We start from the raw sequence: 14,552 nt of genomic DNA, 5'->3' as shown, positions 1-14,552 counted from the left end.
TGAGCTCATTCGATAGTTTAATCAATTCTAAAGAGTTCAGTGTTCCTCATGCTGTACCTGAACAATAAGAACTTCACTTACAGCATCTATTACCTATAAATACATATCTACAGGGTTGCAAGGATGACCTAGTATGAGGGATGGTTGAATTTAGCAAAATGTTCGATGAAAAACAGTAAATCTGAGGGCTGGATATTGCGAGCTGGTTTGTCGGGAAATCAATATCCGCATAAGGCTCAATGTAGTGTTGAATTAAGCATTGTCCTTTTTCTTTTTGTACTGGACTGCATTATATCAATTTTGGAATTGCTGCAGTTGATTTTATTCCTGTCATTGCTGGCCTGGTAATACATAACATATTAAAGGACAATGTCTGCAGGAAGGAACAAAAGGTTCTCTGGCTGCTGCTACACTGGAAAACATCATTGTGCCATTCAAGCATGGAAAAAGCATCTTAGAAGTGCTCGCACTTACAATGCGAGTGGAAAAAATGTACTCCCACTCCACTAAACTATTTTACAAATTACATGTGACAAAAACAAAGTAGCACATTTATATACATGGTGCATAAATGTGCTATAAACACGTCGACGTGATTCTTTATGTTGACATTTGATGTTGAGATCTTTTCTAAAACACAGCTTTTGGGCATGATTTTGTCATTATGTTTGAAAATCTGGTTTGTGACTCCTGCACCCCCAACCGCTGAGGCGCTGAGGTAACACCAACCTGATGTCGTGGAGGCTGCTGTACAGCGGGTGGTGCACCTGGTGGCTGATTATCGGCCTCGCGTGGTGCTGCGGCGGTGGAAGAGTGCGAGACTCCTGGTGTGAGTGTGGATGAGAAGGGTGGGGCTGGGGATGAGGTGGCGCCCTCAGCAGGGGAGGGGTAGGGATAGGGGGCGGCGGATGCTGCTCCCTCTTGACGCTGACGGGAGGCGGTGTAGGGACACGTGAACTCGGGGGCTCGAGGGGCGCCGCCGCTGCAGCGGGGGCGGGGGAGCCCGTAGGCGCCGAAGCAGGGGTGGGGCTGGGCACTGGAGGTGTGAAAGGCACCTCGCTGTTGCTCTGCTCCTGGCTGCGCTGAAGGCCTGAGACTTTAGCAGAACTACAAGTCTTAGACTCCGGACTCTCATTCGTTGGCACACCTAAAAAAAAGGGGTAGAAAATATGAGAAAGATTTTGATATTTAGTGCGTTGTCAGACTGTGGTTTTTAAATCAGAAGACAGCATTTTTCCGACAAATACACGGGGGTCATTAATGAATTAAACATCATCCAATTTCCTCCTGCAAAAGGTTGTTCCAAAATCCCGTGCCCAAGGTTCCTTGTTTCGCCTCTCCCTAGGTTCCATTAAGTGTTTAATCAGGTCGTTTTCATGCTCGACTATAATCAGATGATCCAATTTCTTCCTGCAATCCAGTCAGTGTGAATAAATCACAGCTAATTAAAGTTAAATGTCTGCCCCTATTCAGAGCTTTGCTGAGCACACAATCTGGCATGAAATAATTATGTTTCAATTGTTCTGTGAAGGGAGATCGTGGCCCCTTATCTTGGCCTCTCTGCCACATCTACTTTCTTTTCCCCTCATCGTCATCTTTCAAGGGATTTGGGAAATCACAGTAAAGCAGTCTGAACTTGACCACTTTGTCTTTGCCATTCATAGGAACTCTTAAGGATTTTCAAATGTTGAATGACTTTTCATACCGAGGCAGCAGCTGTAATTATATGTTATTGTAGCGGTAAAAAATAGGAGAAAAAGCAAGTTTTCACAACTTTTATATAAATATACCTCAGTGTGCTAACTGCTAGCAGCCTTACTTTGTCTTAGAGTAAAAAAAGAAAACAAATGAGTTACAAAAACCTATTAAGGACATTTGGATAGGTACAGAAATATCACATGTACGGAGTTTAAGACAATCTTTGCACAGGGACCTAGAACTCAGTAATTCCTTACTTTGAAAATAATTCTGGTTTGAGAATAGCCAAGAACTGCTGTCAAGGCAGTGAAACTCGACATGCCGCCCACTAATGGAATATCCAGTCCATATTAACAGCCTGCTTAATCTTTCAAGGATCATAACACCCATAAAAGCCCAATAAAAAGCCACGGTAGAGCTTTTTATTGATTTATTTTTTTCGCTTGTCGAGATGCCCTTCCCTTACTCCTTTGCATTTTATGGAAGAACTGAGACATGCTAAGGTGTCATGATTTTCTAATGAATTCTGGGCTACAGGCACATATAGACTTCCTGATTTTATGAGGGTCTGGCTTTTAGATTAAACCGTTGGTGTTCTCAGGCAGACAAATGGGCGAAAAAGCAGATATCCATAGCCAAAATGTCGCCGCTGGGTGATGTTGCCGTGGCAACACGGACTTCCAGACACAATGCAAGGCAAATGATACAGAATAAAGTCTCACTATGAGCGGGAGAAGACAGAGGGGTCTCTCATACTAATGCTGTGAAGCCAGGACCACATTCAGTGCCTGGGTTATTTTAATGATGATTCTAATGGGCTCTAATGGAGGCTCAGGCCAAGCCCATACCTCATTAAAATCACTAGAAGCCAGGACACTTAACAATACGAGCATGCACACAAATATGCACAACAGAAGATGGAGTAAAACATCCACTGTTAGCGCCACAGACTTTGTAACCCTAATATCTTCATTTAAGAAAAGCCTGGAAAACAGAAACATGAAATGTGCAGCAGAAGAAAAAGGGTGTATAACTCTGATAATACTCTTGAAATTTGCATTTGACATTCAGGCAGTGGCCATGTGTTAATCTACTGCAGGGTTTTAATACGAACGCCTTGCGTCAGAGCAATCCCTGATTGTCAAGCATTTCAGAAAATTGTCAAATTTTGCATTGTTGTTTGTGTTTCTCTCCCCCAGAAGTAAAAAGCAATTTCCCTGCAATCACATATGGGGGGAGGCAGTCTGCGAGCGACAGGCAGTCATGTGAAACAAATGCCGCACACAGGGTCTGTACAAAAAAGCGGTGTCCTGACGCCCTATCCCTGCAAACCTGAGCAGATGGTTTGTGGGGTTAGTGCACTGGGGGGACAGGGACCATCCCTTGGGGGTGTTGGCAGGTCTGCTCACCAGATGACATCTTATCCCAGTATTGATTTTTTTTTTATAGTTGATTCTTTGGACTTGCTTACTCAGGGGAATTGGAGCATGGCCAGCGCACACGTGCCTGCATTTGCAGCGCACAGGCTGGATGGTGGGAGGCTCCGGGGAAGAACCCCAACAGAGATAAAGATACCCCAGTGACCACAGGTCATCTGCTGGGCATAACTGATGTATTCTGTGGGGACAGCGAAGGCAGAGTTTTGAACTCTTCCTGCCTAGACTTTTTCCTTGCTGACCCTGCTTGGCCCTGTAGAACATCTGGAGAGCTGGCACTGGCGTGTTCCAAATTGGCCAGATGGCTCGGTTTGATACGGCTTAGACAAACATGGAGCGACTCGACCCAAGGTTGGCCTTAGTTGGGTTGTCATTATCTTAGAAACATTAGCACAAGACAAAAGAAGAATATTTGTTGTGCCTAAGATATCCTGTGTACATATATATATAGAGATATCTGTTGACTACATCAAATATATAAAAGTTCACAGAAGCTTTTTCCATCCAAACATTTGAGTATAAGGACAGGACTAGACTGGGGAAGGGCGCTCCGAGACCAAAGCAAGGTCTGTATATTTCTGCCTCAGCTGCAACTCTCTGCAAAAAACTGAATGCAAATAAGCAAGTTTTATGGCATACCTGCTTTCAGATGGCACAATGACAGTATGACCAATAGCTGGGGAACGAGAACCTGTATGCAAAAAGCCTTCAAATTAGATTTGAGCGTATGCAAATTGTCCATGTGACAGAGAAGGGCTTGGGCCAAGAGGAGCGCAGTCCTCATTTACCAGCCAAACGCTGAGGTTCAGTCCTTCCATGGTTATGCCAATGTGAAAACAGGCATAGAACAGATCAAATGTGGACATGTGGAGACAGATATGTAAATGTATTGGGATATGCTGAACGCTGCTAGAGCGCACACACGGTGCATCTATTTGCCTCCTGTTGGCTTATTATTCTGCGGGTCATCAGGGATGAGCTTACCAGTATTTGATTTTTGGACTTTTTTAGAGAAGCGACGTGAAGGAAACCAGGGTTTAGTGGTGTGAACGACGGCTGGAACAGATACTGGCTCTATGCTCCATTGTGAGGTACTGTGAGGTATTCAATCATTAAAAAAGATGCGAGGGAGGGGTCTTTTTGGTTCCACAAATGTATTTTGTGTGGTTGGGACACATGGTGTGCCTTCCCTCGCACTATTTAAGCTGCCTGAAGCATCTTCACACTGGTAACAAGGACAGCCAAGGCAACGTTTCTTGCAAATCACTCAGAGATGTTAATGGGGGACTGGACAAGGGGAAGCTGGCCAAGTTATCCAAAGACTGAGGACAGCTGGCATAGTTAATTTTGTGTGTGTATGTGTGTGTCTGTCTTCACTGCAGCTGACAAAAGGAGTGGATAGCAGCAGAATGGGAATGGGTGTTAAGCTAGTACATTTACAGTCAAAGCCCAGGCATAAATTGGGAACCTAATGTTCATTTCAGGGAGCTGGCAACTCAAGCTGCAAGATGAATCAGTTTTTCCTACGCATTTCAGATCCCAATCCCAATACCAGCCATATGGTGCAGGACACATATGCCATTCACCTCTCACAGCACATATGCCAATGTAATAGATGAGATGTGAAGTGTGTCTTCAAATCAGAGAGGAAAAACAGACAAACGTAACCGACCAAAATATTAATATGACAATTCTGCTGTACCACAATGCTCAAACCGCCGTAAACCTACTGGTATTATCCAATATTCCGTGATATGATCAAAACTGCACTTATTAGTGGAATGCACCTATAAACACCCGCTATGTCACCAGAAATCTTTCATTGATGTAGGTTCAGTTCAGTAGGAAATTAAGACAAAGACCCATTAAACTTCAATTAACCTCTAGGCATAATGCGCACTTGCTCATCCCTGACTCTCCATGAGGGCACACCCCTCTGTGGAGCCGTTTCCTGCAGATTTGATGGGTTTTGGGACCATCAGTCTCAGCTTCTTATGACCTCGGCTCGGTCACTGGAGGTCAGTGCCACGGGGCCCTCTGAAATAAAAAGCTGGACATTTTGGAACCCTCAGCTGAAAAGCTGAAGTCTAATGGCTCCTCTGACATGGCCCACCCTGCCAGCATGGAATTTGACCCCTTTCGCTGTCACTGACCCATCACTGACCCTGGTGACCATTCTTACCCGGAGGCTGCTCCGGACAGACAGCCAGCAGGCAGGAGGGGGAGGTCGGTGATCTGAACTTCAAGAAGGGGCATCCTTCGGGAGTTATTTGTGCGATGCTGTGAGCACGAAGCTTATCATTTCATTAATTAGCAGGACACGCCTGCCTGATGGACTTGAACGCCGCAGCAGCAGCTGTCTCAATTGATTACAGCGGTGGATGTGGTGCTGCAATTATCGAGGTGACTGGAGACAACGCCTGCCACTTCTAATAAAGGACTTAACTCCCGCTTCCCACAACGTGGTACAGTGGTGGGAGGACAGTGGCAGCCTCCCTGTGTCTCCAATACCTTTAAGACCTTTTCAGAGCCTCTCCGTGGGCAGCCGTGGAACTCAGTGTGGGCTGTATTTCTTCAACAGCGTGTCAGCTTTACTTAAGCTCACATAATGCCTAAACAGTATCACTTTGGTGCCCCACAGGAAAGCATCCTCTATTAGCCCACCAACTGGCTTACAATCTGCGGAGAACAAAAAGAGGCAGAATGGCAGAGAATAAGAAAGAGAAAGAATGAGTTGGTAACAAAGGCTCGCCAGGAAGCTTAAAGTCTGAGTAGAGATGGAGCGAGCCAGTGTTCAACAACGTAAACAGAGGTGCTGCTTTTCAACCTCATTTCATGTATGAACATGCATGAAGCCCACATGCCTCTAAGTGGATATAATATTATCTTTCAGAGCCGTACTGATTACTTCTCAATGGAGGGGAAATGGCTGGGTGAAAATCCTTCAACAAATCCCAAGTGCCATGATAGTGGGCTGAAAGAGCCTGCATGTTTTTCTTTTCCTCCCCCTCCATCTCTATTTTCACTCCCCCTCACCAGGAAAACAATTGGAAGCTGACAGTTCCAGCCCATTCGCCGTACCTCTTTCACTGTTTTGACACATGCAGCCATTGTTACTTAGGCGCAATGAAAGGGGGCAGGGCAAACATCTTAGTGGACATATCATATTTCCTTTTTGCAGATGCAAATGATTGCGTATAGCGATCAGCAGCTTAGGCTAGAGGTTTTCATGAGCTGCCCACCTGCTTCATGCAGACACACCATTCTCATAATATCAACTTATGCCCTGAAACAGACGGACCACCGAGGCGGAGTGGTGGTTTCCTCTAGGAGGGAAGATCTATCCTGGTCAACAAAGGGAGACACTAACTCCATCATGCCTGGTCCTGCTCAAGGTTTCTTCCTGTTAAAGGGGAGTTTTTCCTTGCCACTGTTGCTTGTCTGGGGTCAGGCCCTGGGATTCTGGAAAGCGCCTTGAAACAATTCTGATTGTAAAAGACGCTATATAAATAAAGATTGATTGATTGATTGATTGATTGATCAATGAATCGATGCATTTCTTATTATTCACGCTAGCACTTTGAATGATCGTATTATTATTTCTTTTTCACTCATTCTTATAATTAACCAGCATGTGTAGCACCTTTGATTTTCACTTTTTTGTAAGAGAGTGTGTGAGAATTTTGCCCCTACAGAGAAATGGTGGCTGGGACAGGATAAGATGTTACAGACTATATCTAAAGATAGCAAGCTATCAGATAAAGTGCTTGTACTTAAGTTTCACGTATCTGCAAGTGCCCCAAGGGTCTGTGCTCTATAGACACAGTGATGTAATCAATGCCCATTCTATAAGAGGACCCTGCTTCTGGGTTCTTGTTGGGGTACTGCTGGGTAATTACGCTTACAGATGGAGACCGGGCAGCTGCTGGAGACCAGGCTGGAGCTGCCATTTTCCCCTGCTAATGGCTACCTACTAAAGAGCCATGTTCTTTTGAGCTACTGTTCAGGCCTTTTCCCTGCAGCAGTCAGAACTTGACATGTCTTCAAGTACTGCAGATGTTAAAAAAACTCCTCCAGTGCTCAAAATCTTCTGTAGGTAGGCGATGAATTACATGACAAGGAAGATAACACAAAGTGGGTCAAGGTAGAGACATTTAAAATAGCTTTCATACAGTGCTCAGATAGATAAACACAAAAAAATCCTTCTACCAAACTTTTTTCCAATCACTACAACAGAAGGTAAAAAACCCCAGTTCTTGTGAAGAAGCCTTATTTTATTATTTGTGATTAAAAAACAGTTCAGTTGTATTGTTGTCATTATAAGTACAAAATCTGCTCGACATGTGTCTATTTTGGCAATTTTTGGATCAGAAAATATCCTGCAACTTTCAACATCAAGCAAACTGCACCACAAATACTAAGGTGAATAAGGAAGTAAGCCAATGTTAAACAAAGTAAATAGATTTCTTTTGGACAGCACTTATTTTGTTAATGAATTAGTTTATTTATTTATTCTTTAGCAATGTGTCTGCCACTACAGGAAGAGGGACAATAGGCAGGCGTATCAGGTTTGCAAATATTTGCCTGTCCTTTCTTGCACACCATTCATCAGTCTTCATTAGACAGAGAAAACATGACTGGAAAAGAGGGATAAAGTGACCCCGAGTTAAAAAGGAAGTAGGAACAAAGGGCAGGACATTATGTTAACCAGTACCTGGGTACAAGTGGACAGACTGCAGCTAATCTTTCCTCACATCTTTCCTCATTGTCCCTGGGTAACACACACACACACACACACACACACACACGCACACACACACGCAGACACACACCTACACACAAAAATAAGCTGCTGATTTGCAGGCTAGTTTGTGAAGGTAGTCTGAATGGGCGTCTGTCTGTTTGGGGTGAATGCACAGTGATAGTGGAGTATAACTGGGCTCCCAAATGAGCTGAATCACTTGTGAGATGAAAACAACAACAAAAAAAGCAACAACACAAAGCCCCAGGAAAGTGACAGGCAATAAGGACTGAAAACCCGAGCCAGAAATGAAACAAAAGCGAACAAACACCGTTTCTATCAGCTCCCCATTTTTCAGACAGCAGATGACAAAACAACAGCGGCAGAGTTAGAGGAATCAAACTCAAGCGGCAGACTGTGTCTGACTGTTTCGCGAATCCGTGTCATCGCGGAGCCTCCACGCCATATCAAACCCTGTAAATTCTCCTGAAAGGCACCCTCTCGCTTCAGCAGCCTGCGCCTGGATTATTGTGTACAGCTAAAAGGTAAGTGCTGGGAGTGTCACACTTGAGAATGTGTTTTAAGCACCATAAAGTATCAAGACCCAGATGGCTCATCCTCCCTGAAAAACACATCCACTCTCGCTGGGCTCCAGCAGCACCTGCTACCAGGATTAGGTCGGTGCTCCTCCAAGCCTGCACACTAATACCGGGTACAGCAGCTGATATGGAGCCCAGGGCACTTCAGCACTTGCCCCACACTTAACAGCTGATAAGTCAATATCTGTATCATTCCTGATAGTGATGGCTCTTTATTGATCTTTTCCAAAAACACAGGGAGTCATTTGTCGCTGTAAGGCTTTGACAGATGTGGTCTTTTGAATGTAGGCACCAAGAGTTCTGATTCTGAGGTTGAACATTTTTGGTTATAAGCTACACCATGGAAAAACCCCAAGATTTATCATATGGCAAAACTACAATTAAAAGGAGTTTTTTTGTAACAATTCCCATGATGCTAACATCAGCTAGATCATATAGCCGAGTTGCTGTTGCCCACGGTGTTGAGAGGGCTCTGAACACACATCCCTGTGGCCACATGGAGCAACATCCCAAAGCAAACATTTGTGAAATACCAGTTCCTTCAACACAGCAACACTAACCCAAACACCCAGGGAGGCTGGGGTGCATGCTCTGCTGAATGGGGTTTTACAGTAAGTCAGAGGCCATGAGGGGCCTCACTACCAGAGCCCAGAGCAGGGAATTCACCAGTAGCCAAAAACAACAGCCAAACTGATGACTGCTTCAGGATTGCAGGAGACCACACTGTGCATGTTCTTTTATTCCAAAAACTTTCCTTGGAATAACAAAATATAAACCCTAACGTATCAGCAAATTACCGCCTGCATGTCAAAGACTTGGATAACGGACGGCACTCGAGGCCGGTGAAACACAAGACGACACAAGGCCTTTGTTGAATGTGTGCGTAAGGTCACTGCTTTCACCAGGTAGTGGGTTCAGGGCTGATATCAAGACTAGAATCACAAAACCGTTCCACATTCAGCCAGCTGTCAGATACACTGTGCTAGTCCAAACCTGCGGTATTGCTTCAGGACAGAGTAGCTGTGATGAGCCTCTGACAGAAACACGGATGCTAATATGCTACAGCTGGAAAGGTATGGCGTTCAGGAATCCTGAACAAACAGTAGAGGAGGACCACCCATCTGCAGAGGGTTTGGAAAACTTTCTCCATGGCTGGCTGCTGTTGTTGGTTGTGATTTGGTCTCCTCGGGTTCATTTCTTTCCCCCCCAGAACACACACTGCCAAGTTCTTCTGAGGCATGGGTATGCTTGAATCTCAAGGAATCTGAAGCCTTTTTATGTGTGTCCGGCTTCTGGTGATGGTTCTTCCATCTTTGTAAGCCTCTGTGAACAGATTCCCAAAATGTCCAACCCATTACAAGCATCTTTGTAATGTGCATCTTGGCTGACGGCTGCCTCCTTGCCAGGGATTGTGCGTTATCCAAGTGTCGTGTTTGGCCACAATCACCTACCATCTGGCTTTGTCAACGAGCATGACAGCCTCATCTGCAAACAACACTGGCTCTGAACTGCTCAACACAGATGAGCTTAAAACACCCTTGGTGGAGAAGAAGCCGGCATCTTCAAACACATGCAGAGGGGAACACACTCGTGTTGGCAGAGGGACTGGAGCTTGGAATCAAGGATTTACAAAACAAGGATACCAGCAAGAGATCACAGACGACATGCTTTACATTTCAGGCCTGACAGCAGCGATAAAGCGCTGGTCACGTACTCTAGCATGGAAGTGCCTTCCACGAGGCAGCCGGCAGCAAGGCGGCGGGAGGAGGATTAAGATTAGACAGAAGATGAGATGAGAGCGACTGCTCTCGAGAGCTATCCGATCGAAATTTTTTCCCCCTTCTTCCCCCTCTAAAACAAGAGGAACAAGAACAAAACAAGGAGCCAGCACAGTTCTTTAACCAGCGGTGGTTTCTTGTTGAAATAGGAGTCGACCTGTGCTTCACAGAAAACTGCAGGGGCTGCAGCTTATCTGTTAAAAAGCTTTTTTCTCATCGGGGAGCTTCAGATTTCTAATTCACTGCTGCTGAATTAGCTCCCAGCACACGAGTAGCAGAGTTGGTGGAGAAACATTGAGGCTAAAATCTGTTAATGGAGAAGTTAAAGAAATCATCTTGACAGCAAAGGTGCCTCCAGAAGCAACTTCTTTCATGACATTAGCATTCCCAGTTTCAGCAGTTAGAAAACCTTTCCCAGGTGTCCCCTCGGGTCAGAGTGTTGGCTGATGGTCTAATAATGGGAATCCTGGATTAGTGCAACGCAATCAAAAGAGAAACCAGTGAAAAGTCTTTGGCAAATTTAACTGATATATTAGTACTGATCTCACATTCAAGAATTATCTACAATATAGGGAATATATAAATTCTGCTCATATCTGTGACATCTTATGCTAAACTTCCCTCATGGCTTGCAGTGATTTTGTAATTGCACCCTCTACACAGCTAAAGCTGGATCCATATTCAATCAATATAACCAGAGATGCACAATGGAGCCTAATCGCACAGCCTTCATTGCGACTCCCATTTTCTGTCAAAACAGCCGATTGCCCCCAGCTGACACAGACGACAGGGCCTGACAGGGCCGAGTGACGGGCGCCGAGCATCCTGACATGTAACGGCTAACACACACAGAAGGCAAAAACACATCAACCCGCTCACACTGCTCCTGTTTCGTACCCTCGGTGGGAGCGAGGTTAATATTTCATGCACACTAGGCACTTTTTAAAGTGCAGACACTTTTCTAATGGATACAATGTTGCTGGAAAGGGGCCACCGAGAGCACGTGGGAAGAGCATGACATATTAGCATTGACATTACAACCTGGCTAATTGCTGTGTGTCGTTGAAAACAGGTAGCTGTAAGAGCTGCTGCAGTTTGACATCACTTCCTGCATCATACGGAGCCAAATGAATCCCTTCAGCCATTCTTTCAAGGTGCATGGGGGGGATTGTGGGTAATGTGGCTGACTCACTATGCCTGCCTGTCACTCTACATAAATAAGACATGAGGGTGTAATCGTAATTTAAAACAGCATGAATATTGAAGGAGAATTAAAATAATTTATGGAACACTACAGTCTAACAGCGAGTGTGTGAGTGTTTTGTCTTCTCTCTCTCTCTCTGCAGTGAATGGTGAAACGATGGGCAGCGGCAGCGTTGCAGGCTGGGAATTCTGTAATTGCTTTTTCTGTCCCTAAAGCAGGACTTCCTGCTTTAAATCAAAAAAGACAATCTCTGTCAGTAATGGCTCAATTAATAATTAAACACGTGTCTTATCTCTGCTGAGCTCCCCCTATTTATTTTCATCTCTCAGACAGGGATGGCTGCACAAACACCATTAGCACCATCAATAAAGGGAGCATTAATATCAGCCATTTCTGGAAAAACAAATCACCAAGCTCACAAAATGTCCTATGTCTGGAACACTAATAACACAAAGATTAATAAAGGCATAAAGAACTGTATTGTTCAGGTTTCTCCTGTTACTCCCGAGAGCCTTGTTTGGCTGAAGCGAGGCCGGGCGACTGTTCTTCTCCTTTCTGTGGTCTGAAAGAACTTTGGACTTCATTTTCTGCGCATGTGTATCTGATTTTAAGTTGGGGAGAAAAAAAAAAAAGATCCATGATATTGTGCTCATGCACCTGGAACTGCAACCCCGGAGCGCCGCCGTGCACATAGTTGGAAATATAATCCCCTAAATCCCGCAACAGCAGAGCTTGACCGTCTACAGGAACAGGGGCCTTCTCGACAAAGGAAGCGTGTCCTGCAAGCCGCCTGGACCTTGTCTGACAAATCAGAGACGGCAGCGGAGGTGAGCTTTAACAGTGCACAGTGGTTTTGGCTGCTTTCAGTTCCAGTTCTGGATAATCTGCGTGAGGTTTTTTGCAGCCTTCATGTTCCCCCCCCCCCCAACATGTCTGCCCTCCAGTCATCCAGCCAGCCAGCTACCTTGACTCCTGATTCAACAATGGCGAAAAGCTGATTTGTTGGTCAGAGGGTCAGCCCCCATTCATTATTTAATGGCTGAGAGGCTGCAAACACTCATGCCGGCCACTGGGGTTAGTGATACATTACACCGACCTGGCCAGAGTCGAGCTGCCTGGCTGAATACAAATAGGCTCTCACATCTACTTCACTGTATCTGAGCTGCCAACAACCCCCCCCTCCCGGTGCTGACCTTGCTGCTCCCCCTCCAATCACCAGCCTTCCTCCCTTCCCTGGCATTCTGAATGCAGCAGGTGAAAGAAACATTCATCGCCCCGAGGCTGCTGCTGCAGGAGCAGGACTGTATCTTTGGCTGGCACAGGTAATGCAAGAAAAGGAGGAGGACGAGGAGGAGCATATAGCACTTGTATTGATATGCAACAAACAGCAGTGGTGGAACAAAGGGCACTCAGCACCTATTGAGAGAGCGGGCCTGCAGACAGGGTGGTTGATTAGTGATTCGACATGGGGACCCTGGACTGTGTAGCACATAATGAGAGCTTAGGGAGCGAGCCATGAGCTGATGTAGCAAGGACGGGAGAGAGGCGGATCCTACCATAAGGAATTGATTCTCCACAGTACCAGATTTCATGAGAAAAAGGCTTCCATAGGAAAAAAACCAAAAAAAAATAGGGGTCTGCAGATCCTAAATACTTAAGCGAAAACATTGGTGATGTGTTTATATATAAATAGTTAAAGGATAAGCTCTAAATCCACTGCAGAGCTAAATGGTTTATGCATCTTTTTTGTTTGTTTACTTCTGCCTCAATTAAGTAAATTGGTCCAACATCCCTGACGAGCAATAGAACTAAAGTGAGCGGATTTTGCATTCACCTCCAAAAGCCCCCATCTCCCTGAGCACCACAGTAACCTCGTGTTCACCTTCCATTTGGCCTCAGAGCGACGCTAACAGAGTGAGATGTGCACGATGAGAGTTTGTGTGTGCGCTTTTTTCCTCTCATCTTCGTCTGCACGCTGCCTCTTTCTTTTGTTCCACTGGTCTAATCCAGTATGTGTGGGCCGGTAAGTTTAATGGAAACAATTTATTAAGTCCGGCTTAAAATGCCATCTGCAGCTAAGCCTCCCAAAGCCGCTAAGCTCCTGGTTTCGCCCCGGAGCTTGCTGTGTTCACGCTTACTGTAATGCTCTGTTTAAAATGAGCACAACGGGTCAAAATTAATCAGGATTACAAGGGCACAAATCCACTTCAGAAATGGGTTTTCTACCAATCTTTCTACCGCTATCCCAAGATGCCCCAGGTTTGCGCCTCTGCACGCCCCGCAGGTTTATCGGCAGCACCGAGCTAGGACAACAAGGCCCCGCTGAGCACAAGGAGGCGCATGATTATACCTCCAGCTCTAAAACCCCACAACATTCTACATAGTCACTTCAGATTCCAGTCAGTTTTTTTCAGATATTTCGAGCTGGTGACGGCTGGGTTATAACTTTTATCTACTTCCATAGAGCAGGAAGAAAAGCCTGACAGTGAAGTGTTTATCTGCTCTGTGGAGGTGCCCCTGCAAGCCCATATGGCTACATTTAGCTTCATGTTCGCCTTCAAGCAAGCGGCAACAGTAAACTCTGACCTGTGATTCAATAAGACAAGCTCTAAGTGGAACACAGGTTTTCCCAGCACTTTCACTTAAACATGCCATCCTCCAGTAAATCGATAATTTGCGGGAGGTTTAAAAGAGGAAATAAACAAAATAACTGTTAGATAATGCCTGCTCTTTGCTGTACCTTCCTACCTCATCACCACCAACACAGACAGACATTCACCATGGCTTGTGCAGCTCTATGGTAACAACAACTAGTGAGAAACTGCAAAATATTAAAGCTTCAGCTAACGTTATGCCACTAGCTTGCATCTATAATAGGTTGTCAATAGACTGAGATGATGAAAAGTAAATATGAGAGGGAGAAGGAAAGGATGTTAGGGTTTTGCCTGAAACCATGTTCAACTTGTGTAATTACAGTGCACTTCTTTAGCTGATTACCATGTTGGTTTTTTGTCTATTCTATTAATCCTGAAGCGTTTCATTAACACGACAGACTGCCGGCAAGTGTGCAATTTGGTTTTAACCTCAAGTGTTTGT

The 14,552-nt window shown here is 45.1% G+C and overlaps 1 protein-coding gene across 1 annotated transcript in view; it reads right to left on the bottom strand.

Moving 5' to 3' along the window:
* fbrsl1 (fibrosin-like 1) overlaps window positions 1-14,552 on the bottom strand; it is a 205,270-nt gene that overhangs the window by 13,609 nt on the left and 177,109 nt on the right. The window contains 1 exon segment of the mRNA XM_029829992.1: window positions 730-1,147. Coding sequence (XP_029685852.1) covers window positions 730-1,147 — 418 coding nt within the window.

The sequence above is a fragment of the Takifugu rubripes genome, chromosome 21 (genome assembly GCF_901000725.2).
Source record: "Takifugu rubripes chromosome 21, fTakRub1.2, whole genome shotgun sequence".
NCBI classification, from domain to species: Eukaryota; Metazoa; Chordata; class Actinopteri; order Tetraodontiformes; family Tetraodontidae; genus Takifugu; species Takifugu rubripes.
The sequence above is the reverse complement of the archived record's forward strand: the minus strand, read 5'-3'. Positions and strand labels throughout refer to the sequence as shown.